Source organism: Rhinoraja longicauda, chromosome 12, assembly GCF_053455715.1.
Source record: "Rhinoraja longicauda isolate Sanriku21f chromosome 12, sRhiLon1.1, whole genome shotgun sequence".
Taxonomy (NCBI): Eukaryota; Metazoa; Chordata; class Chondrichthyes; order Rajiformes; family Arhynchobatidae; genus Rhinoraja; species Rhinoraja longicauda.
The window spans coordinates 32,428,678-32,456,085 of NC_135964.1; the positions used below are offsets into that span (position 1 = coordinate 32,428,678).

The 27,408-nt window shown below is 42.3% G+C and overlaps 1 protein-coding gene across 2 annotated transcripts in view; it reads right to left on the bottom strand.

The window, feature by feature from the left end:
* The window catches only part of cab39l (calcium binding protein 39-like), a 56,200-nt gene extending 30,344 nt beyond the window's left edge, over positions 1-25,856 (bottom strand). The window contains exons 1-4 of one of the 2 annotated variants that reach the window (XM_078409427.1): positions 25,679-25,856; positions 18,027-18,128; positions 17,793-17,925; positions 2,917-3,051 (exon numbers count right to left, since the gene is read on the bottom strand). In XM_078409427.1, coding sequence (XP_078265553.1) covers positions 2,917-3,024 — 108 coding nt within the window. In that variant the 5' untranslated portion in view covers positions 3,025-3,051; positions 17,793-17,925; positions 18,027-18,128; positions 25,679-25,856. The remainder of the gene's footprint in view (positions 1-2,916; positions 3,052-17,792; positions 17,926-18,026; positions 18,129-25,678) is intronic. The other variant, XM_078409426.1, reaches the window with a different exon arrangement.
* Positions 25,857-27,408: the final 1,552 nt, after the last annotated feature.

Sequence of the window (27,408 nt, forward strand, 5' to 3'; positions counted from 1 at the left end):
GATTATTATCTCAATGGTGTCAGGTTAGTTAAGAGGGAAGTGCAGCGAGACCTGGGTGTCCTTGTACACCAGTCACTGAAAGTTGGCGTGCAGGTACAGCAGGCAGTGAAGAAAACTAATGGCATGTTGGCCTTCATAACGGGAGGATTTCAGTATAGGAGTAAAGAGGTTCTTCTGCAGTTGTATAGGGCCCTGGTAAGACCACATCTGAAGTATTGTGTATAGTTTTGGTCTCCTAATTTGAGGAAGGACATCCTTGTAATTGAGGCAGTGCAGCGTAGGTTCACGAGATTGATCCCTGGGATGGCAGGACTGTCATACGAGGAAAGATTGAAAAGACTAGGCTTATATTCACTGAAGTTTAGAAGGATGAGAGGTGATCTTATAGAGACATATAAAATTATAAAAGGACTGGACAAGCTAGATGCAGGAAAAATGTTCCCAATGTTGGGGGAGTCCAGAACCCAGGGCCACAGTCTTAGAATAAAGGGGAGGCCATTTAAAACTGAGGTGAGAAGGAACTTTTTCACTCAGAGTTGTGAATTTGTGGAATTCTCTGCCACAGAGGGCAGTGGAGGCCAAAATCACTGTATGAATTTAAAAGAGTGTTAGATAGAGCTCTGGGGGCTAGTGGAATCAAGGGATATGGGGAGAAGTTGGGCACAGGTTACTGATTGTGGATGATCAGCCATGAGCACAATGAATGGCGGTGCCAGCTCGAAAGGCCGAATGACCTCCTCCTGTACCTATTTTCTATGAATATAAAAAATAAATAATTAGACCCTTTTTATTGGAGAGTTGGTTCTTAACCAAGCACTTCTATCATCAGCAAACTGTAAAATGGATTGTTCCAGTCACCCATGCCTGGGTGGGGGTACCTAATCAGGTAAAGGTGATGCAGAGAAACATGTGACTTAAAACAATTGCCATCTGATAAATCTGTAGACAATAAATGTACATGACACAAGGACTTGCGACTGTGTTTAAGCTAATAGAACTATTTTCATGGGATCTTAGATTGCCTATTGACAACATTTTTAAAGTTGCACCAAAGTAATCAGCATGTGCACAAGATTAGTCAGAGAAAATCAACAATATTCAACTGAATACATGGGATGAAATGAAATAATTCAACATCTTAGCTTAGAATGTAGCAGCTGCTTGTAAAAGAACAGGATTTTTCAATTGCACAAAAGTCAAATGAAGACAAGTGTTCACAAATCTACATTCAAGGTAATCAGGTGTAACAGGCTGTCTCACCCAGACACACACATACACTCTTAATCAAGTCACAGCAAGTAAAAATCCTTCATTCAGATTCTGCAAACTACTTAATTCAGGAAAGTTAGACACCATTTTATATTAAAACTTTCTTTCCTTTGCTAGACACCAGGGATTAAAAAAAGCTTTACAAAGATAACTATTTCCAGAAGAGAAACAAGGTGCAAATGTGCAATACGTATTGTATGTTCAGTTAGCAATCCCATTTAAAAACTGACTGCAAGTTTCTCAAAAGTTGATCCAATTAAACAGGAATGCTCTGCTTAAATTCAATGAATTCCACTCAACCATTCTTTGCATTACATTTTCACTTCTACCATATTATCTTGGAGATTTTTTTAGCCTAACCCAAATAGGGGAGGTGGGGAAGAGGGGGGAAAATAGCCAGAAAGCACACGAGGGGAAGTGTTCTTTTGAATCCCAACCATCTTCAATGGAACAATTGGAGTGGGGGGGGGGGGGGGGGGGGGGGGAGAGAGAAGAGAGAGATTTGGATGGGAATGTATAAGATATGATTAGCAAGATTCCAGATGACAATGGCTGGTGTTGTAGTGAAGGTGGTTATCAAGAAATACAGAAGAATCTTGAACAGTTGGGCATGTGGACCAAGGAATGGCAAATGTTAATTAAGTTATTGGGAACACCACAAACATGCAAGCATTTTCTTTCATTATTGAATAGTATGTTTCCAATTGTTTTGATCATATAGAACAATTTTTATTTCTACTTGGAAAATCAATTTGATACCTATCCAACTGTGTTTATTTTTCTCCCCACTGGCACTACAACATTGTTAAAATGTAGTAAAGCCTTCCTATTCCTCTGTCAGATATTAATATTTGTTATGTCAGATTGCAGAGGCAATCCCTCTGTCAGATATTATTTTTTTTAAAGTGCAAGTCACAGCCAAGAACTTGACACACTGTATATTAATAAACAGATACTCAGTTAATAACCAGCATACATGCATCCAATTTGTTGACTAAAGATGCTAATCTGTTTAGATGAATGATTTAGTGCCATCTTCAAAATGTTTGACAGCAGCTAAAATTTAAATCTTTGAATTTTCTGGACTTGAAGAATATCTTAAGCATTCTTATTTCAATAATCTTGCACTTGGCTTGTTGGTAGTCAGAAGGTAGCAATTTCAAGCTCTATATTAGGATTTTAGCACAAATTTGTGCAACACTGAGGGATTGTTGTGGGTCAGGTTGATACAATATATAATAGAGATAAAAGTATTAAATAGAGGATCTGTCCATTCAACTGAAGATGAAAAGAAGGAAATTCATTTGGTGTTCTGGTTACCACCTTAATGATCAATGCCAAAAAATCTAATCATTTATTTCCTTCCTGTGAACAGTCTGGTTGCTTCATTCACTTCCATTCATGAAGCAAATCGTTAGCTAGAAGATACAAAATCATTGCAAGTTCTTCCATTCCATGAAAGCCACACAAAATGTTTTAAAAACTGACTTACACCATAATTAATTAAATTGTAGAACTAGTACCTTACAAGATATATTACTAGAGAATCTCTTGTCAGCTTTCAGCTATACTCCACACTGCTTTTCCTCTCATGCATTGAACAAGATTATTCACACATGACAGCATCTTTCAAGCAATATTGCATACCTTTTCAGCCTTTTTGTCTGAAATATGATGTTTTTCCAGCATGGCCATGTTCTCTTTGAGATTTCTGACAATGTCTGCTGGACTTTTGTGAGATTTGAACAGCGGCATTTTTGTTTTATTTCACCCTGGATTTACCTGCAAATAAACAAAATCAGAAAAAAACAGTAAATCTTCACATTTTAATTTGAATATTTTACAAACAATTTTTAACCAGTAATTACAATAACTGCATTTATTTACACTAACACATGTTTTAACAGAAGCTTCACGACTGGTGTATCAGGTATTTTTCCACACTTTACACAACCTGGTAAAGTGCAGGAAATTTTTAACTGCCATATTTTGCAGTGTCATTCAATCCCAGTTCAATTATCAAACCAAAGTGAGTGGGGTAATTAATACACATCATTCTTTGGTCTGCCCAACCACCATCCATCCTTTGGAGATTGTAAAAGAGTGTCGTAATAACAAGCAGCAACGTCCCATTGCAAGGGTAGGTGAAATGGATGAGGGGGTTGGAAATATTGACCTCTCAGCTGTTAATCTTTTGCAATATGATAGGAGATCTACCTGAAGTATCAATACCCTAACAAACTATAGCATAGCTATGGTTTCAGAGGGCACCAGTGATGCAGACAAAATTACCCAGGAATCAAATATCAGTGCTTATAATTTGTCAGATTTCTGCAACATGTGCAATCATATGTTAGAAGTCAAAGTAACAAGAGGAATAATTTTGTTCTCACATAGGAAGGAATGGCAGGATGGTGAATTTTTCCAGATTACTGACTGTTTTGTGGCTCAGAGGAACACATCTACAATATTTGAAAACTGCTCTTTACCTTAAGTAGCCTTCATGGCGACAGAAGCTAAAGGAGTGTGTAGACAACCTTTAGACTTTAACCAAGGTTTGTTGTGGTTTAAACGACATGCAGAATCATCAAACTTAACTCAAAAGATTGCAGCAAGGATGTCCATTGTAACTCATTCTGTTAATGATCTGTTGGGCGGTGCTCTACTGAATGAGCCTGGAGCAGTATCTGTTCCAAGCAATTCCAAAAGCACTGGAGCATTTTTGTTTAGGATGATCAGTGTTTATGTCATGCCAGCACTTGTCCTCACCAAGTAAACCAATGATCTAATACAGAAAACCAAATTCCGTGAATCTGGATTATTGACACCTGCCAAACAAACACCATGGCATAAAATACAAAATACAAAGGCATTCATTTTACAACAATGTCCCAGGTCTACGAAGCAAAGTTGAAGACTGCTACTGAAAAGTTTATTAGTTTCAGAAATCTGGTCCTTATGGTATCTTACCAGTGCTTTTAGATTCTCATAGTAAATAATAGCTTTCAGAAGCATATAGTAGTCAAGTTTTGTGTGATGACTTCAAATAAAAAAAATTCCTGAATCCATTAAATGCTGTGTGAGAAACAAAATGCCAAAGGAACTCAGCACCTCAGGCAGCATCTGTGAAGGGAAATGGACAGAAAGATCCCAACCCAAAACACCCCCTGTCCATTTCCCTGTGCAGATGCTGCCTGGCCTGCCATGTTCTTCCTGCACTTTATTTGCTTAAGATTCTAGTATCTGCAGTCTCATGTGATTCCATTAAAGGTTGTGCTAATGCTTTGGTGGCAGTTGTGAATGGAGGAAGTGGCCTGCCACCTTAATACTCACTCCACTGCCTGGACAAACTGGGTCAGCTCAGATAATCATTAATACTTTATTCCAGTCCCTCACAGCCAGCATCTTGCCAGGTCTTGTGATTGCTTCTGAAGTTGTCAGCAAAAGCCATCACAGGATCCTAATTGTCACAAGCTCCAAGAAAATGTGGCATTTATGCAAAGCTAATAATGAAAGTGTGGCAAGGGAATGGACAATACTGGTTCCAGTTCATGACTTAGAATTGCAATTCATAAAGCAGACTATCAGGCCATACTTCATGAACATCGCTCAGTCTGTACTACAGGTCTCGATGCACTACTAATGTAGGAATTGTCCAACAAGCCAGATATGGCTGAGAGCCTAGTCAAATCAATGGCTAACTTGTGACAATGCACCCCTGCCAAAGCAACAGTAAGATGATCACTAGCATTTCGCAGCACAAGGCCAATAGGTACAACATAATGTGGTAGTCAGTGGGTTAAAAATAACCATCCCAGAAAAGGACAATGATTTCCGTTTGAACCAGAATTTGGAGGTTGCCACATACAAGGACAGTTCGTGATCTGTGAAATTCTCTAAAATAGTAAGAAAAAGTAAAAAGATTGATAACAACTTAATTGAATGAGTGAATCATCACTGGATGAACTAATCCGACAAGAGATAATGACTCAATGTAACATTCTCTAAACTTGACTAAGCAGCATCTATAATGTGAAAAATGTGTTTAATTTACCAACACTCAAACTCTGAGGGCTAATTAATTGGCCAGTTGCAATCTGGTAAGAAATAATGGATCCACTTTAAGATATCCAAGGCTTTCGTGGCCAAACAAGCTGACTGTTACTATGTTAGTAAAAAAAACAAAGAGTCATACAGCACGGAAACAGGTCCTTCAGCCCAATCCGTCTATGCCGACCAAGATACCCAACCTCGTCCCATTTTCTCACATTTGGTCGATATTCCTCTAAACCCTTCCTATCCATGTACCTGTTCAAGTGTCTTTTAAATGTTATTGTACCTGCCTCAACAACCTCCTCCAGCAGTTCATTCCATGTACCCACCATCATATGTGAAAATGTTGCCCTTCTGATTACTATTAAATCTTTCCTCTCACACCTTAAACCTATGGTTCTTAATTCCCCAACTCTGGGTTAAAGAGTCTGTGCATTTACCCTATCAATTTTTCTCATGATTTTAAACAGTTCTATAAGATCACCCCGTAGACTCCTATGCTCCTAGAAATAAAGTCCTAGCTTGCCCAATTTCTCACTATGGTTTAGGCCCTCATGTCCTGGTAACATCCTCAAATGTTTTCCGCATTCTTTCCCGCTTAATAACATCCTTCCCATAGCAGGGTGACCAAAATTGAGCACAATATTTCAAATGCAGCTTCACCAATGTCTTGTACAACTGTAACATAACTTCTCAACTGCTATACTCAATACCCTGGTAAGTATCAATGTAGTAAAAGCCTTCTTTACCAGTCTATCTATTTGTGCTGCCACTGTCAAGGAACTATGCACCTGTACTCCTAGATCCCTCTGCTCTACAATACTCTAAGGCCCGACCATTCACTGTGAAGGTCTACCCTTGCTTAATTTTCCAAAATGCAACATCTCAGTTATCAGCATTGAAATGCATTAGCTGTTCTTCAGCCTATTTTCCCAGCTGATCAATATCCTGCTGTTATTTTTGATAACCCTATTCACTGTCTACAATACCACCTACTTGAATATCATCTACAAACTTACTAATCATGCATAAACATTCTCATCAAATCATTAATATAAACCACAAACTGCAATGGGCCCCAATATCAATCCCTGCGGCACACCACTATTCGCAGACCTCCAGTGGAGGGGGGGGGGGGGGAGGGGGTGCACCAATGCAGGAGAGGTTTGGACAGTCTAGTAATAAGTTAAATTTCTGGACGAATAGCCATCAATCTTGGAACAAAAGTTCAAATCAATGCATCTTGGAAAATTAAATTCTTAAAGGAATAAATTGTATCAGCAATGGATAACATAATTGTCATAAAAACTCAAGTTTACTTGTGTCCTTCAAAAAAAAAGCTATCATCTTCACCAGGACTGCTTTATATGTAGCCTCAGACCTATCACTGAGGTTAACTCATAACTGGCCCATTCCAATGCAATTGGAGTGGACATGAAATATGTCAAGATGTGCAAATAACTCAATTCTCTGCGGCAGCTTTTCATAAAACAAAGTTACAACTGGCAAGCAGATTTTTTCGTTTATCTTTAATGACAGCCAAATTTCAATGAAAATGTAAGGCACACAACAAATTCTGGTCATGCAACAAAAGGACTTGGAGGTCAGGTATGAGTTCCAGGATTTAGCTGCAAGGTGGACCTACAGAGAGAGAGGATAGGCACTTAGACACCATGGAACTATTACTAATTACAGTATACGAACAAATTTCTTCATAACGCATCCCAAAGCCTTTGAAAGGGAGAATAAGAATTAAACAATTAGCCGGGCGTTGATTTGTAGTAGTGTTCTCAAGCATTTGTAGTAGTGTTCTCAAGCATTAGTTTTGGGTGAAATACCATTTTCAAGTTTTAAGAACAACCAAAAGTAGGTACAATAATGACATTATAAAGATTGCAGATTAAACTAAATTTGCTAATACAAGAAAAATATAGCTTGGTCCTCAGCTCCAGGATAACAGTTGGGATAGAAGAAGCAGCTGGTCAGAACCATAAGAGCTTAAGGCAGGGAAGTATGAAGTAAGGTACTTTGATGAGCAGAAAGGCCTTGACTGTCATCTAAAGGTACTGGTGAAAATCATTAAGTGTAATTAAAAGGCCACTTGGTATAAATACAGGGATTAAAAACACAAGGCTCAAAAGAAATATAAACTGAATTAATAATTAGTCTGGTCTTGGAGTACAGTTAAGAATTCTGCGCACCATACTTCAAGAGAGATGCAAAAACTTTAGAAATGCTACCCAAAAGATTTGCCAAAATATTAATGGAGAATCTTTGCAGAAGCTTTACCAGAATATTGACCGAGATAGGGGGTCTCACTACAGTAATGGATAGCATGTTTAAAAAGGAGGAGCAGGACACGTCTTTTTTTCCCATTCAGACTGCTCTCATAATCTAAATCTGCTTTCATCCAAAAAAACAGTATATGATAGCACGACAATTTTAGGCCCACTCTACTCACCATTGTCCCGCGCGGTCTGAATAAATTGACTTTTGTTACTTTTTTAAAACAATTTACCTAATAAACTTTAATAAATGCGCTCCACCCCCCCATCCCCAGGATGACCAGTGGGAGGACTGGCGCCCGTCCCAGCGTGCCCCGCGCATAACCTTCCTCCCGTGGTGCAGCGCAGCAGCAGAGGGTCCAACAAGATGGCCGTCGCCAGTGATTACTGTAGGATACGTTTCGGGTCCACGGCTCCCTTTGCCTAACGTGAGTGGCTCCCTCTGTCCTTCCCTGTCCCCCTTCGCCCGTCCATAGCCCTAGGGGACGCTCCCCACCCGCCAACGGGTCCACTGATCGATAGGGTTGCTGGGCCCGGCACGGTCCCGGGGCACACTCTCCACCCACCACAGGGTCCTGCCCACAGCCCCGGGGGCGCTCCCCGCCCAACGGGTCCATGGCTCGCTCCGCCCGCACAACTGGCCGATGGCAGTTCCCGCTGAGTGTGCCAAACGCCAGCAGGTCGGACTCTCATAGATGGGGCATCTTGATTGGCTTGGACAAGTTGGGCCGCAGGTCCTGTTTCCATGCTGTTTAATTCCATGTCAACAAATAAGAATAGGGACAAACTTTCACCACCCTTCCAAAGGATCTGCAGATGTACAACAGGCCTAATAGTTTGTTTTTATGTTCAATTCTGTTGCACCAACCTCAGTGTCAGGATGTAAACTACTTTCTGCGTTAAGAAAATAGCTGTCCCTTAAGTGGTTGATGAAATTAAAATTTGCACCACCAATTAGTAATTTGGAGGCTAGATGACAGAAGAAGGTAATCATACGAGCAGAGTTCAATGCCTACAACTAAAATGCAAAAGGATGTGGCTGTCCCTAAAATTCCGTGATCTCCACTGGATAAACTTCTGTGAAATGAGAAATCCATGCAGTATTATGCTAAGTAATAATCCTCACATTTTACAGCATATCATTCTGTAATAACATTATGAACTTAACCTAAAAATCTGTCTTCCTATTGTGCATTGCAAAGTAAGGGTTAACAAAACAGTTCTATCTTGTCAAAATCAAATATTGATTTCTCTTTATATTTTCAAGTGATATTAATATTTAACTACTGTTTATTAAGTAAAACAATATATCAATTTCGGTCCAGTCTCCTATGAACAATTAAATCAAAGCAACTTTACATAATGACTTGTCTTGATATCTAATTAAAATACATTTTATTGCATATACTTGATAAACTTCAGTTTGTAAACTCCACACGGGAAAAACATTTCTAAATAGCCATCTTTTCTGCAAGAGAATTGGTATAAATTAAATGGATTAGAAACAGCAGCACTTGGTAGAATAGAGCCAGAGGGAATTATAAATAAGGTGGCAAAGTAGGCAGATTGTATTAGTCCATAAAACAAATAACCTTATTGATAGAAAGAACCAACCGTTGGGGGTGGGATGAGTAGAGAAATGAGATGGGAGGAGAAGAAGTGGCAAAGCTGATATTTGGGAGAGTTGCATGGGGAGAAGGTGGGAAAAAGAACGAGGGCAATAAAGAATAAATCTGAAGTTGGAAGACAAAGGAGATCAAGCCAGTGGTTTGGAGGTGTGAAATGTGAAAGATAGCCAAAAGTTTATATTTGATAGGGGAGGGGGAAGAAATGGAAGAAAAACAAAAACAGAAAGTATGCAAGCCAGTAAGAGAAGCAGTCATGCCAACAGATTCATTCATGTTTGCAGCCATTTCATCCAATCATAATAGTTGCAACAGCAAAGAGCTTTTAAAATTATTTCCTTTCAATTACTTATTCAATTTCCTTTAGAACACCAGAAATGAATCAGCCCCATTCCTACCCATAGCAGTAAATTCTAGACTAACTATGATTCTCATCAAGTTCTGCATGGGTACAAGAGGTAGCACCAATGCAGTCATCAATGTAGCGGAGGTAGAGTTTGGGGATGGGGCCAGTTTACACCTGGACCAGGGATTGTTCGATTTGGAGGAAGTGGGAGGAGTCAGAGAAGTTGTTAAGGGTAAGAACCAGCTCTGCTAGGCAGAGGAGAGTATTGGTAGATGGAGATTGGCTGGTTCTGCGGTCGAGGAAGAAACGGAGGGCTTCAAGACCATCCCGGTGGAGGATGGAGGTGTAGAGTGACTGGACATCCATCGTAAAGATGAAGGAGTGGGGGCCTGGAAAACAGAAGTTATTGAGGAGACGGAGAGCATGTAACGTGTCTTGGACATGGGTAGGGAGGGATTGGACCGGGGGGGATAGGATGGAGTCGAGGTAGGTGGAAATTAATTCGGTGGGACATGAACAAGCAGAAACAATAGGTCTGCCAGGACAGTTCTGTTTGTGAATTTTGGGGAGAAGGTAAAATCAGGCCGTGCGGGGCTGGGGAACGATAAGGTTGGAGGCATTAGAGGGCCTCAACAACTCTCCTTTGACTGTTCCCACTACATCCAAATCAGAGGCATAACTATGGGCACTCGCATTTCCCCAGCTTTGGGTCCCCAGCTTTGCCTCCCTCTTTGTACCATACATTGAGCAATCCCTGTTCCAGGCGTACACTGGCCCCATCCCGAAACTCTACCTCCGCTGCATTGACGACTGCATTGGTGCTACCTCTTGTACCCATGCAGAACTCACTAACTTCATAAATTTCACCACTAATTGCCATCCTGCTCTTAAATATACTTGGACCATCTCAGACATCTCCTTACTGTCTCTGGATCTCACCATCTCCATCACAGGAGACAGACTAGTGACCGACATCTACTACAAACCTACTGACTCCCATAGCTATCTTGACAACACTTCTTCCCACCCCGTTTCTTGTAAAAACTCTATCCCCTACTCCCAATTCCTCCGTCTACACCGCATCTGCGCCCAGGATGAAGTGTTTCATACTAGGGCATCAGAATTGTCCTCATTCTTTAGGAAACAGGGGTTCCCCTCTTCCATTATAGATGAGGCTCTCACTAGGGTCTCCTCTATATACCGCAGCTCTGCTCTTGCTCCCCCTCTCCCCATTCACCACAAGGATAGAGTACCCATTGACCTCACCTTCCACCCCATCAACCATCGCATACAACAAATTATCCTCCAACATTTCCGCCACCTCCAACGGGATCCCACTACTGGCTACATCTTCCCATCTCCACCTCTTTCTGCTTTCCACAGAGACCGTTCCCTCCGTAACTCCCTGATCCGCTCGTCCCACCCACCCAAACCACCCCCTCCCCAGGTACATTCCCCAGCAACCGCAGGAGATGCAACACCTGTTCCTTTACCTCCCCACTCGACTCCATGCAAGAACCCAAACAGTCTTTCCAGGTTAGGCAGTTCACCTGCACCTCCTCCAACCTCATCTATGTATCCGCTGTTCCAGATGTCAACTTCTCTACATCGGTGAGACCAAGCGCAGGCTTGGCGATCGTTTCGCTCAACACCTCCGCTCAGTCCACCTTAACTCCCGGTGGCTCAGCACTTCAACTCCCCCTCCCATTCCCAATCTGACCTTTCTGTCCTGGGCCTTCTCCATTGTCATAGTGAGGCCCAGCATAAATTGGAGGAACAGCATCTCATATTTCGCTTGGGCAGTTTACACCCCAGCGGTATGAACATTGACTTCTCTAACTTCAGATAGTTCCTCCCCATCCCAGTTCTCCCACTAGTCTTCCGGTCTCCTATTACATCCTATCTTTGGCCCGCCCCCTCCCGACATCAGTCTGAAGAAGGGTTTCAACCCGAAATGTCACCCATTCCTTCTCTCCAGAGATGCTGCCTGACCCGCTGAGTTACTCCAGCATTTTGAGTCTATCTTCGATTTAAACCAGCATCTGCAGTTTTCTTTCCTACACATCTCACCTCTGCAGTAACTTTATTAAATCTCTTCTGTAATGTATACACAGCCTTCCTATGTTTATTAATGTGCACGCAGAACTGGACACAATGATGCAATTGTGGCTCAACCTTTTATAAAGGTTCATTGCAACTTCCTTGCTCTTCCGATACCCTTCAATCTTGAAAGCCAAGTTACCCCTGTACATCTTGGTTGGGACCACGTGTGGCGGTGCCTAACGGCTGCGGCTCGCTGGCAGTCTGTTCGTCTTTTTTCCTTTTTTTTGTTGTGTGTCGGTGTTGGGATGGTTTTTGTTTTTGTTTTTTGGCTGTGTATGTGTGGGGGGTGGGGTGGGGGGTGGTGGGGGAAACCTTTCCTTTTTAGGTCTCTTCCTCACGGCGCGGGGCGCGGCTCGGCCGCGGGCCTTCCATCGCCCGGTGCGGCTCGGCCGCTGGACTTTACACCGCTGGTGCAGCTCGGCCGCGGGACCTAACATCGCCCGGTGCGGCTCGGCCGCTGGACTTTACATCGCTGGTGCGGCTCGGCTGCGGGACCTAACATCGCCCGGCGCGGCCGCGGGACGGTTCAGCGCCAGGTGCGACTCGGCCGCGGGCCTTCCATCGCCCGGTGCGGCTCGGCCGCGGGACTTTACATCGCTTGTGCGGCTCGGCCGCGGGACATAACATCGCCCGGTGCGGCTCGGCCGCGCGACTTAGCAGCGCACGGTACGGCCGCGGGGCCTTCCATCGCCCGGCTCGGCCGCGGGACTTTTCAGCGCCCGGTGCGGCTCGGCCGCGGGGACTTCCATCCCCTTGCGGGGACTGTGCGGGTCGGTCGGGGACGAGCTGTCTGTCCGTGGGCGTGGGGAAGAGAGTGGAAGTTTTGTTGCCTCCATCACAGTGAGGGGGTGTTTGGAGTCACTGTGATAGATGTTTGTGTTGGGGTCATGTGTCTTGTGTTCTTTTTTTTTGTTTTGTGTGTGACTGCAATGTAATTTCGTTCGGTACCTCGGTACCGAATGACAAATAAAGCTCTGTATTCCTGTATGTATTCCCTCTTCTTTAACCACTTGCAAGAAGCTATGCCCATGTTCTGCTTTTCTGACAATTTTAGAATTGAACCTTTTAGTTTATACTAGACCAGGTGGACCCGTTGGGCCCAAATCTCTCCTGTATTGGTGCAGCACCCTCTCCTCCCCTTCCTCTCCTCCCCTTCCTCTCCTCCCCTTCCCCTCCTCCCCCCCCCCCACCCCCCTCCATCTACCATTCCACTCATCTATTTATATGTTTTTTAAGTTTACTAATATCCCCCTCACAAATCAATTGACCAAGATTTGTTTTACCTGCACATTTATAAATTGTTCTCTGAAAACCCAAATCCAATATTATTAAAATTAAGAAAAGCAGTGTTCCCATTACTCTGGGGATCTCCACTGTATATTTCTTTCCAGTCCAACAAACCTGCTTTTATAACTGTGCTTCCTGTTCTTTAGCCAATTTTCTATCCACTTCGCAATACCCCCTTTCATTCCACATCCTCTAAATGGTGACGATAAATGGTAGTTTAGCAAATGCCTTTTCGAAGTCTGTACATGGAATATCAACTGTATTTGCCTCATTAGCAGATTGTTACTTCATCAAGGGCATCTTTAATGAGACACTATTTTTCTTTGCCAGATTTGGTGTGGCTTGCATCTTTTTCCATGCCTATTCTAAACCTTCTCAAAAACTACTGCTCTTCATTTTTGCCCCTAGTTATTGCTCTCCTAGTTTTCTATACCTCTGGCACTAGTTAACAGCCAAAAGGCAATCTAGGTATTTGAATAAATGTTTTGCATCAGTCTGTTGCCAGACATTCCAAATGTATCAGAAGGCCTAAATACAAATATCACGGTACAAAAATCACAATTACAAAGGACAGTGTTGGAAAAACTCATGGGTCGAAGGCAGACAAGTCACTGCGACCCAGCAGACTGCACAGTAGCCTATTCAGGAAGTGGCTGCTGAAATAGTGTACCCATTGATTGACATTTTTCATGATTTGTTAAACTTGAGGATGGTGCCAGAAAATTGGAAAACAGCCAGTATGACTCCTTTCTTCAATAAAAGGAGAAAGATGGAAGGTAAACAATTTCTGTCCAGTTAGTTTAACGGCCTGTATTAGAAAGATGCTAGTGTCAATAATTTAAAAAAATAGCTAATCATTTAGGAAAGCAGAACTTAGTTACTATGGTCTTATGAAAGGCAAATCGTGTTTGACAAATTTTATCCAATTCTTTAAGGATGCAGTAGGGTGATTTGATAGAAGGGATCCTCTCAATGTATTGTGTTTTTTTTCTGCCCAAAAGACTTTTAACAAGGTGACATACAAGAGGCTGGTGCATAAAGTAAAAGCTGACCATACGGGAGAAAGTGTGTAAAATGGATTGAAAACTGGTTGTCACATTGAGAACAGAGTTGGAATAAATGGGACCTTTTCCAGGCTGGAAGGAACGAATGGATGGAATACCACGGGGTATTCAACACAGGTAAGTTCTTGCAATTGTTCACTATTTACATTGGTGATCTACCAAAAGGAACAGTATGCAAGATTTCCAAATTTGCTGATGATATTAAAATGGGTAAAAGGCCATGTAGTGAAGAGGATACTGAGATTTGTAATGAAATATAGATAATTTGAATGAGCAAAACACTGAAAAATGAAGTTTCATGTGAGGAAGTATGATGTCACGTACATTGGTAAGAGAAATTAAAAGGCAGATTACTTAAGTTGAGAGAATCTGCAAGTGAGTGAAATATAAGGGGATCGAGGTATTCTAGTGCATGGATCGCAAAAAGCTAGCAGGCAGGTCCAACAAATAGTTAAGAAGGCAAACTTCACTGGAAAGGGATTGGAGTTTTACAAATAGAGGTTTTGTTGCAATTCTACAGGGTGCTGGTTAGCCCTCACCTAGAATACAGGATATAGTTTTGGTCCGTTCGCCAAGTAAAATATACAGTAACATTGGAAGCAGTACAAAAGGAGATTCATCAGGCTAATTCTTGGGATGAGAGGGTTGTTCTACCAAGAGACCCTTAATAGTTTGGGTCTGTATTACTTGGGAGTTTAGAAGAATAAGTGACCTTATTTAAACATACAGGATATTATGTTTTTGACAAGGTGGATGTTGGAATGTTTTCACCAGTAGTAGGGTCTTGAACAAAGGGACATTACAGCCAGATTTTAAACCGGGATACGTCGAACTTTCTTCTCGCCAACGATGGCAAATCTCTGCCCCAGCAACTGGTGAAAGCTAGATCATGAGAAGTACTTAAAGTGGAGGTGGATAAATGTTTGATAGATTAAGGAACAGAGTATGAAGAAATGGAAGATAGACACAAAGTATTGGAGTAACTCAGCAGGCCAGGCATCTCTGGAGAGAAGGAATGGGTGACCCTTCTTCAGACATCTCAACCCGAAACTTCACCCATTCATTCTCTTCAGAGATGCTGCCTGTCCTGCTGAGTTACTCCAGCATTTTGTGTCCATCTTCAGTTTAAACCAACATCTGCAATTCCTTCCTGCACATTTCCAATGGAGAAATGGCACAGAAGAGGAGCTGAGGCAGCATAAATCACCTACAATCATATTAAATGATGGGACAGGCAAGAAAGGCCTTATGGCCACCTCCTGCTCTTATCTTCATGTGCTCTCACAAAGTACTTTATTGCCAGGTTTCTGTCATGGACTTGTTCATTCTCTCTCTGTCTGCATTCTTGTGCTACAATCTGACCAGCTCCTGACACATGCCTTAACTAAACATTTAGCCTCATAGACCACAGGGACTCCAAAAAAACAAAGCTTGAGCTTCTCCAGTTGTTGATGCTTCCTGTATCTGCTGTCCAGGGCATCTTAAAATTTCCCACAACATCAGACAAGCATTCCATTCGTCTGAGGTTTCCTGCCATGCTTGTTTGGTTGATGAACTCAACTAACATTTATAGACAGTATCAGACTCAAAACTTCCAGTGAAATTAGTAAACTGCAGCATTTATGCATCAGATATACATGACAAAATATAACAGATGGGAACAAGCTCTGCACTGGGATCATTAAAAGAAATTCTTTCAGACTGCAGTCCAAAATTAGTTTCTGCATTCCAGTGTATTTTGTATTGCTTGTCTTAAAGTATAAAAAAAGCAATTCCTCACATTTGAATTATGTTCAAAAACCAAAAGGACCTTGCATTTAAATCAACAGCTAGTTTTTCATTTTACTTTACATCACTGTTACCCCAAAAATTCATCAAGCCCTCATCAATGTATCATGTGCAATTTCAAACAAAGATCAATTATTTCACCATATGATAGTAACATTTAAAAAAATTTAAATTCATAGATAGCAAAATGTATGAGCCACTGCATATCATGGAGAACCAAGTTAGTTTTGAAAATGAATTTACCATCAAAACTATCAAGAACCTGTTCATTAATAATGGGAATCATTAACAAATTACCTTTCAACAAACAGGCCAATAAAAAGAGAGGAAGGGGCAAAATATTACACAGTAAAGGTTCAGAGTTTATTCAAAACATTTTATCTGCATCACACAAAGGCCTGTACTATTTGCAATGCAATAGTCAGTTTAATTTACATTCAATTTAACAGGTTTGTGCCTGTAATTTCCCTGCTAGCAAGAGCTGACCTTGGCCAGGACTGAATCATAAAGACACAGAACCTATGTGAGAGGAAGAGAATTATTTTTTCAAAGTTAGAGTTAAGCTATTCTTGCTTGTCATATAATCACTTGTTAAATGATTCAACCTCTAAATTCCCCATCTTCCCGAAAAAGATCTGATCATAAAAAAACATTTTTGTCAGGAAATTCACAGAAAATACTAAAATACAAAATGTTACCAATTTCATAAACTTTCATGTTTTATCGACATTTAAATCTCTTTGGTTATATACGATGGCAAATGGAAAATGTAAATGTATACAGTGTTTGGAAACATATAATGGAACTGCTGTTGAAGCTAAAACATGACTGCGCAGAACAGTGCTATGTTGTGCACAACCAGAACATTTCCACGTCAACAGTAAGGGCCAAAGTTGGAAGCATCTTCCAATCTAGCACTCGCATGAAAATTCAGCAGAATTTGGAACAAGAATCTCAAAAATAAGGGTTTTTATTTTAAACAGAAGCGTCATTCAAAAAATGCACTACCCAATTTTAATGTGGAAAATTTAAGTAATCAACTTACAAATATCATGGTAAAACTCGTCCAATGATAGCATTGTTAAGATATTTAAAATATTTAAGCAGTATTAAAATAATATGGAACACTATATTTTTAAAATTACATGCACTGCTCTATCTCATCCATTACTGAATTAAGAAAGTTCAGGTTGATAGGATACTTCATTCTGGGCTGGGAGGAAGTGGCATGGGCACTTGTATAGCAATCCCACAGTTTCCATGGTCATTCTTCCTTAAGTCAGATCATAAGTTACCAGATGTATCAAGTTTAAGCAGAATTCGAACACTCAATCTCTAGACCACAGCAACTAGTGTATCCCTATTAAGCTAATGTTGCTGTATCCATTTTCAAAACATGCATTAGATATGAAGAGCTCTTTTAATTTACAAAAGTAAACCCAAATATTTTTAAATACTGACCTAAATCACATGGTTATCTCATCACTAAATCGGGTGTGTTAAAACTCCCATAAATCATACTTATTTAATTTGGGACACAAAAGCAATGCTGAACAGTTGAATAAAGTCCTGGCGCTGCTCCCAAGTTAGTGTTAATTGCAAGGCACCTCCTCATAACTAAATGGCAATTGAACCTATTTTATTTTAAAGTAAAATTAATACAACAGTTTTAATTATTGATTAATACATTTGCACATCACCAGTGCAATGCTTCAAAGGAAAAGAGAGTGCAGAATATTAGCTGCTTCACTTTGCATTAAGTAGCGACAAAGATCAAAGAAAGTCATTGCCTAACAAAAAACAAAGAAGCATACATTAAACAAGTGCCAATTGTTACTACACTCAATAGAATTTAGAATATGGGATTACCTTTTTTATTGAGGATCAAAATTAGAGAGCAGGCACTCCAGCAATATGCATCTTTTTTTTAAACCAGCATCTGCAGTTCCGTTTGTCTATATCAGTCACTTACCTCTTTGGCAGACTGTAGGTAAGGCACACGAAGACACAAAGCACTGTATGTCCGTTCAGCAAGAAATCTTCAGTAAATAAAATCTGATCACAGCCTTTCGGATAACCAGGATTTCTACGTTTCTACACTTCACCTAAAATTAAAATAAAAGCCGAACAGTTAAGCTACATGTGGAGCTGATTAATTGAGCATAAGCAGGTTGTTTCTTAGTTAAAGTTAAAACAAAATACCTACATAAATCAGATCTCTACAATTTATAGGTGGCATCGGCCATATGATTGAGTCTGAACCTTCACACAAGTGAAAGTTTGGTTGAGATTAGTGAAATCCAAATGACTAAATGTGAAAAGAATATACCATGTTATTACAATCAGATAACGTTATGGTAATGTCCCACTTAAATTATAGGAATGGGCGAGTTCAGACCTCTCCATAACATTTCGGGAACTTAAACCAAGTTAATTAAATAAATCAGTGATGACAATCATGAAACTACTGGAGTGCTGTAAAAACACAACTCTTGCTCCTTTTTTAGGAAGAAAAATTATCACCCTTGGGCTACATAATTCCAGACCTACAGCAAAAAGGTTAACTCAGAAATGTTCTTAGAAGCCACGTTAAAAACAGCATATCCTTGGATTACCAATCATTATCACATCCTGCAAAGGAGTGAACATAAAATGACTGAATAAATACAAATTTAAACTATACTTTCAAGTACATAAAACTACCTCAGATTTCTTACCAAGCAAATTCATTATTTATAGCAAGTATTTAAAGAGTAAAGGAAAAAGGACTGTTTAAGAAACAGCTTGCCTTTCTCCTGAGGTTTAATAGGTTGCAGTGGTACATGACTGCAAACCAACACTACGCTTTGCGTAACAAGCAAGACTTAGCATCTACTTACATTAATTCCACAAAATACATGCACGTGAGTGAGGTCAAAAAAAGAGGAAATTACCAGTTTCCAGCCTCTTTTAGTGCATTTCAAAGTAAAAACAGATATTACAAAATAATGTAAATATGTTACTGTATACTAATAACATTTAAGTAAATTTGCACATTAATTGATAATCAGCCCAAAAAGGTGGTAATTGGCTTTTCTGCTGTGTTTTATATTTTAACCCTGTCTTAAATAATTTAGTTATATAATCTTGCACTTAAATTTAATATTTACTCATTACAGTTCCACCACTGATTTTCTGGCACTTTTGTTTCCAGAGCTTTGCTGGTTTATCCAGCAGGCCAAGGAAATCAGCTATGGGGATAGATGTGCTGGCTCCAGCTGGGCTGGAGTTCCAGAGCCCCGGCTACAGGTTGCAAATTCAACCCACCGATCGGCCATGGAAGTCCTGATGAGGTCGAGATTGGCTGCCTTGCCAAGCCTAGGTGCCACATTTTCGGGGAGACTTCCAGGGCGCCGGGGTATTTCTCCTGGAACCCCTAGCGACCTCTAGCGGTCGAATTTACAAATTGGTCATGGAAGTCCCAATGAGGTTGAGATTGGCTGCCATGCCAAGCCTAGGTGCCACATTTTCAGGGCTAAGGAGGGGGGGGGGGTGGTTGGATTTCTAACGGAACCCCTGGCGACCTCTAGCAGAACCTATATATTGTTTATTTATTATTTATTTATCTTTCTCGATCCGATTTCTCCGTTAATTGGCAAAGTGAAAAACACGGAAATCATGCAAAAAGCACGGAAAATTGATTTTTAAAACGCGGAAATCCGCATGCCTGAAAATACAATATGGAGCAGTGTTTGATTGAAACACGGCACATATGTTTGGTTTTGTAGCAAGTTGAACAGCAGCAACTTCTACTTTGACATTTACAAACAGTTTATCCAGCACCAAAATATTCTGTACTTAAAGTACTGTGTCAGTTGCTCACAGTGATAATCCTAGTCTGAATCAAAACGATTTAGATTTCAAACCACATTTGAGCAGATGTGGGGTGACAACATTCAAATAAGGCAAGAAACAAAGGTTCTGCATATCTCATCAGGTGGCTATTAAAGTTATTAAGGCACAATACCAGGAATGACAATACCCTACATGCCCTGGACAATGTTTATACCAAGGATAACACCACCAGAAACGTAGAAAACATAGAAAAAAGGTGTAGGAAAGGACTGCAGATGCTGGTTTAAATCAAAGATAGACACAAAATGCTGGAGTAACTCCAGCATTTTGTGTCTACCTTAGAAAAATAGGTGGAGGAGTAGGCCTTTTGGCCCTTCGAGCCAGCACCGCCATTCTGGCTGATCATCTAAAATCAGTACCCTGTTCCTGTTTTCTCCCCATATCCCTGGATTCCTTTGGCCCTAAGAGCTAAATCTAACTCCCTCAAAGGGAGCTTTGACTTGAAAATACTGTTTCTTTTTCCTACAGATGTTGTCTGATCTGCTGAATGTTTCTAACTTTTCCTGTTCATATGGCACTTTGGCCTTCATCAGTCAAAGTATTAAGTATAGAAGTTGGGAGGTCATGTTGCAATTGTATAAGACGTTGGTGAGACCTCATTTAGAATAATGTGCTCAGTTCTGGGCACTATGTAAAAGGAAAGATATTGTCAAGCTTGAAAGGATTCAGAAAAGATTTACGAGGATGTTGCCAGGACTAGAGGGTGCGAGCTATGGGGAGAGGTTTGGTAGGCTGGGTCTCTATTCCATGGAGTGCAGGAGGATGAGGGTGGATCTTAAAGAGGTGTACAAAATCATGAGGAATAGATCGGGTAGATGCACAGAGTCTCTTGCCCAGAGTAGGGGAATCGAGGACCAGAGGACATCGGTTCAAGGTGAAGGGAAAAAGATTTAATATGAATCCAAGGGGTAATGTTTTCACACAAAGGATGGTGCATGTATGGAACAAGCTGCCAGAGGAGGTAGTTGAGGCTAGGACTATCCCATCGTTTAAGAAACAGTTAGACAGGTTTATGGATAGGACAGGTTTGGAGGGATATGGACCAAGTGCGACTAGTGCAACTGGGACATTGTTGTGGGCATGTTGGGCCAAAGGGCTTGTTTCCACACTGTGACTCTGTATACCACTGATAAGAAATTATCTGATTATTTGCAATGGAGACTGGAATTTCCAAAGATACATTTGCATCAGCACTTTAAAGGTACTTCAATAGTTGCAAAGCACTTTGGGAAACTGAGTTAATAAAATACGGTAAACCCTTGTTTTAACAGACCCTTTTATAACGGATTTCGATTATAGCAGACAGACCTGCAAATGCCACCCCCCAGCTCACCCCTCCTCCCCGGCCACTTACAGCCCTGGCTTCCAACACCACACCCGGCTCGCAAGGTATATCGGTGTGCCCTTCATCACCCACGGCACAGTGCGGTTGACACAGCTGTTGTTGTTGCTCATGTTATCGACCCTGGGGACAGTGCTTTCTACAGGGCGCCGTCACCGATAGGATGCACTCGGTCACTGTGGGGATCTCTCTCCCCCCCCCCCCCCCCCCCCATCAGCTGCCACTTCTTCCCATTGGCCATTGTTTTGTCTGCTCCCCGCTCCACCGCCGCCTCCTTCTCCTGTCATTCTGTCCACTCGGCCTCTCTTCCCCCCCCCCCCCACATCCTCCTCTTCTTCCGCAGAGTCGCCGACATACTGCACCTTGGAAGATATCGGCAACTGTGGGGGAGAAGGAGGAGCAGGTGGCGAAGCAGGGAGTGGACAAAGCAACAACCGGTAGGAAGAAGCAGCAGCTAGTAAGAGGAGAGGGAGCCCCACTGTGACCGTGCTTCTTGGCGATGTCAGCAACCTGAAGGTAAAGCTGACAGCCAGGACTACAATGCGAGCCGCAACGGACGTGTCAACCTGTTTAATGAACTCCGGCACAGTGGTAGTGTGGCCGTCTTACAGCGCCAGTGACCCGGGTTCGATCCTGACTACGAGTTTGTACGTTCTCCCTGTGACCGCGTGGGTTTGCTCCAGGTGCTCCGGTTTTCTCCCACATTCCAAAGACATGCCGGTTTGTAGGTTGACCGGTTTTCTAGTGTGTAGGATAGAACTAGTGTTTGGGGTGATCGCTAGTCGGCCTGAACTCGGTGGGCTGAAGGGCCTGTTTTCACACGGTATCTCAAAAGTAAAGAGAGACAAAAATTAAAGCCAAAATGGCTTATAAGGAAGGAAGGAAGGTGCCCAATAGCTTTTTAAAGAATTAACAATGTTTTAAAAAGGAACAGGATAGTTTTATGAGAATTCCAGATTCTGGGAACAAGGATCAGAAACAGATGCCAATGGTAAGACACAAGTACAATGGAATTGAAGGACAGACATTCTCATGTCCAATCCCTTAAGAATTTTGTATGTTTCTTTTAGATCCCCTCTCATCCTTCTAAAATCCAGTGAATACAAGCCCAGTCAACCCTGCTTTCATCATATGTCAGTCCCGCCATCCCAGGAATTAACCTGATGAACCTATGCTGCACTCCCTCAATAGCAAGAATGTCCTTACTCAAATTGGGAGACAAAAACTGCACACAATACTCCAGGTGTGGTCTCACACCAGAGTCCTGCACAACTGCAGCAGGACCTCCTTGTTCCTAAACTAAAATCCTCTCGCAATGAAGGCCAACATGACATGAGCTTTCTTCACTGCCTGCTGTACCTGCATGCTTACTTTCAGTGACTGATGTACTCGGACACACAGGTCAACACTGAATGCTGTACTCCCTTTGAATTACAATGAAATATCAATCTGGATTATATGTTTTAAAAGCATATAGAAGGTTTTGACACAGTCACGTCAAGTCAAGGATCCGCCATTCACCCCATAGAGCAATGCAGACACAAAAACAGGACAATGTTTAAGTGGAATTTCATGGCTGGTGCCCCTAGATAACACTACAACTAAGACAGGGATAACAGTTTCTGTCTATTGTTGCACATCTTAGGGCATTAATACCACCAGAGGCATTGGACCTGCCTTTGCTACTAGAAACAAACTCAAATGAATAAGTTAAAATAGTTTGCAATTTCAACAATAGTTTGCAATTTATGACCTACTTATATTTGCAAAAAAATAGAGCCACAAACAATATCACAATGAAACAAAAACACCTATCAAAAAGATAACCTGCACCTCTGAAACACAAGATATTATTAATTTTTATACTCAGACTATTTTCATAAAATATGTCAAGCTTTAATTATTTGAACACCTCAACTGAATTATTATTGCGAGGCTGAGATAACTCCCCACTAATTTGCAACTTATTTAAATAGGGATTCCTTTCAAATTAAACACCTGAAAAAGTAAAGGGCAGGATGAAGAATCTGTCAAAAGCAGCAATGACGAATTAATTGTATTTCACTGCACAGGGAAAGTGAATACTGGCAAACTTTTGTTCCTTTGTACGTACAATACAATACAATATATCTTTATTGTCATTGTACAGGGGTACAACGAGATTGGGAATGCGCCTCCCATACGATGCAATAAATCATTAGCTAGTCAGTATTAATTTAAACAACCCAATGAAACAAATTAGAACAGTTTTAAAACAGAATAAAGTGCAAGTAGATCTGTGCCGGTTCACTGTGCGATGTGACCATCCGGCTCAGCAGGACCGGTTCAAAGCAGCTATGGCCCTGGGCATGAAGCTGTTCCTGAGTCTGGAGGTGCGGGCGTAGAAGGCCTTGTATCGTCTGCCCGATGGTAGAAGTTCGAACAGACTGTTGCAGGGGTGTGAAAAGTGTTTGTGGATGCTGGTGGCTTTTCTGAGGCATCGTGTGTTGTGGATGCCCTCCAAGGCTGGTAGCTGTGTTCCGATAGTCCTCTGAGCTCTATGGACTACCCGCTGAAGAGCTTTCCTCTCTGCCTCCATGCAGCTGAGATACCACACAGGGATGCCATGTGTTAGGATGCTCTCTATGGTGCAGCGATAGAAGGTCGTCAGCAGCTGTTGGGGTAGACCAGACTTTTTCAGTGCTCTTAGGTAGAACAGTCGTTGCTGCGCCTTCTTGACCAGCGCAGCAGTGTTAGTGGACCATGTGAGGTCCTCCGAAATGTGAGTGCCCCAGAAACTTGAAGCTGGACACTCTCTCCACACTGACCCCATTGATAAGGATCGGGGCGTATTCCCCGTTGAGTGACCTACGGAAGTTGATGATCAGCTCCTTGGTCTTGGTGGTATTTAGGGACAGGTTGTTATCAGAACACCAGTCCGCCAGGTTCTGCACCTCCGCTCTGTAGTTTGCTTCATTACCGTTGGTGATCAGCCCGATCACCGTTGTGTCGTCTACAAACTTGACAATGGTGTTGGTGTCGAATGCAGGAACACAGTCGTGTGTGAATAGGGAGTAGAGCATGGGGCTCAGAACACAGCCCTGTGGTGTGCCAGTACTCGGGGTGATAGTGGAGGACAGGTGCGGGCCCATTCTCACTGCCTGCGGTCGCTCCAGCAGGAAGTCCAGGATCCAGTCGCATAACGACGAGCTGAGGCCTAGCTGGTGGAGTTTGGTGATGAGCTTGGCGGGGATGACCGTGTTGAAGGCAGAGCTATAGTCAATGAACAGCATCCTCACGTACGTGCCCTCACTCTCCAGGTGAGTCCGGACAGTGTGAAGAGCCAGAGAGATGGCGTCCTCTGTGCATCTGTTTGCCCTGTATGCAAATTGATGTGGGTCCAGTGAGGCAGGGATGCTGGATTTGATGTGTGAGAGGACCAGCCTTTCAAAGCACTTCATGATTATAGGAGTTAGGGCAACCGGACAGTAGAAGTTCAGGTTGGTGATCTTTGCATTTTTTGGCACCGGCACTATGGTAGCCGACTTCAGGCACTTAGGGACCGTAGCAAGAGACAACGACAGGTTAAAGATCCTGGTGAATACCTCAGCCAGCTGTTCAGCACAGTCCCTAAGTACCCTTCCTTGAACTCCATCGGGGCCTGCAGCCTTGCGTGGATTGACCCTTTGCAGAGCGCGTTGTACTTCCTGTGTGCTCAGTTGCAAGACCTGTCCCTCCGCCTTGGCTGGGGTTCTTTCACTCAAGGTGGTGTTGCCAGTTTCGAAGCGGGCAAAGAAGGTGTTTAGCTCGTTGGTTATTGTGATATTGCTGTGGGGGCAGGCAGGGCTGCTCTTGTAGCCAGTGATGTCGCTGACACCCTGCCACGTGCTTCTGGTGTCCGTGGTATTGAAGTGGTCTTCCACCCGTTGCCTGTGGGGTGTCTTTGGCCCTTTTTATACCTTTGTTCAGGTATGACCTGGCAACACTGTATGCTGAAGTGTCACCAGATTTAAAGGCATTGTTTAAAGACTCAGGCTTGGCAGTCTGTTTAGAGAACAAATAAAACACTGGAAATAAATAGGATGATCATTCAGAATTCTGCATTTTCGGAAAACACTCAAAAGTGCTTCAAAGAACCGTTTTTGAAAAACCCCACGATAGACACAAAATGCTGGAGTAACTCAGCGGGACAGGCAGCATCTCTGAAGACTGCTCTCCTTCATATAAAAACCAAGCTGGCTTTATAAATCATGCCTGACTTTCACATTTAGCCTCCCAAGTCAAATGCTCAAAACTAAATAGCGAAACGGAAAGGAAAACGGAGATAGCCACGGAAATAATTTAAATCCTAAAGGAGTTGACACATCTTAGAGACATCAAGCATCAAAATAAAAGTTTAAACAGAAAATAAGGGGAAATTACAAAGGAAAAAATTGCCGCCGCAAAATGCACCACACTTACAGCAAAGCAAATGAAAAACAATAAGCAGAAGGAATGTGGGGAGCTGAACGCAATACTGAACATTGCAAACTCTTATGGTTGCCGCTGATTGACAGATCCAATAAGAGCATGCGCAGTGACCTTAGCGAGCCCGCTGACGGTGGACAAACGGCCCAACCGACGCTCTGAGAGATTAAACTCACTTGGCCGCAGATAGCCGACCTGTTTCTCGTCTGCTATCTTTTCCGGTAACAACACACTACCAACACTTTGCTTTGGACGTGGATTACGCGATGTACGGAGAGAAGGAGAGCGAGAAAGTCACACCACCCGGCAGCTCTCTTATTTCCGGCTCTTTGTATTGTGAAGCCACTCGCTGCACTCGTTCCGCCCCCGTCCCCGCCCTCCCCTCCCTCCTTCGTCAACAAGAGACGCGGGACGGGGCCACTGACAGCACTCACACTCACGTCACTGAACCGTGTTAATGTCTTGCGTCACCACGTTACGTACACATGCACGTCGCGCTCCCGCCCGTCTGTTCACGTGCCTGAAGGACATCGAATGCGCAAGCGCAAAAGTGAAACTCGTTTCTGAACCGCCTGACAGCTTGAAATCATGTTCCACCAGACACAGGAACAATTTTTACTCCTCTTATCAGATTACTTAACAGTCCTCCCATAAATTATAGGGTAATCCCGATCTAACAACCTATCTTCATCCCAAAGGCTGGATTTTTTCCCTGCATCGGTAATGCTACAATGCCGTAACACCAAATTCTGTACTCTGGTACTCTTCTCTTTGCACTACTACCTGTTGTCATTGTGGATAGTTTGATTGCACTCATGGATAGTGTGATCTAATTTAATTGGACAGTTTTTCACTGTACCTCAACACACGTGACAATAATAAACCAATACCAACTGACCAGCAATGATACAAACTGGAAAAGTGAATTATCTGTAATTTTCCAATTCTGTATTGAGTCGAAAACCTGCAGTGTGCCTGGACAGAAGATGGGATGATTTTCCTTGAGTTTACAAAGAGTGTTCTAACACTATATGAAGCCACTGACATATAAATGTGAGTGGGATAGCCAATTATAACAACAGGAACTAGAAGGTAGGTACAAAATGCTGGAGTAACTCAACGCGACAGGCAGCATCTCTGGAGAAAACGAATGAGTGACGGTTTGGGTCGAGACCCTTTAGAAGTTTGAACAGGTGAAAGGTAGTTAAAGCGCGAGTAAATCGCTGCTTCACTGGGAAGGACTCTCGAGGTCTATGGATGATGGGAAGTGGTGAGGTCAAATTGCTGGTGTTAAATCTGTTTGAATGGAAAAATGCTGTCATAAGGGGAGTTATGGGTGGAAATGGAAGAGCAGACTGGGGAGTTGTGGAGGGAACGATCCTTTGGAAGCTGGAAAAGATGTGACTTGGTGGTCAAAAGTGCTTCAAAGAACCGTTTTTGGAAAAACCCACGATAGACACAAAATGCTGGAGTAACTCAGTGGGACAGGCAGCATCTCTGGAGGGAAGGAATATGTGACGTTTCAGGTCCAGACCCTTCTTCAGACTGATTGACTGTTGTTGGAATGGGAGTAAATCCAGGTGGGGAACAGGGAAGAGAGGGGGGGAAAAGGTGGAGAAGAAGGGGGGTGGGTTGTTTGTAGGGTTGTTTCCCTAAAATTGGAGAATTCAATGTTCATAACAGCAGAATGTGACGTGCTGTTTCCCTAGTTTGCGTATGCCAAAGAAGGCCCTGGATAGAAAGGTCAGAATGGGAAGTTAAAATGGTTAGCAACTGGGATATCCAGCAGGCATTGGTGGTCTAAACGCAAGTGTTCGGTGAAACGATCACCTAGTGTAATGCTTGAACATCCCGATGTAATGGAGGCCACATTGGGAACACTGAGTAGATGAGGTAAGAGGAGGTG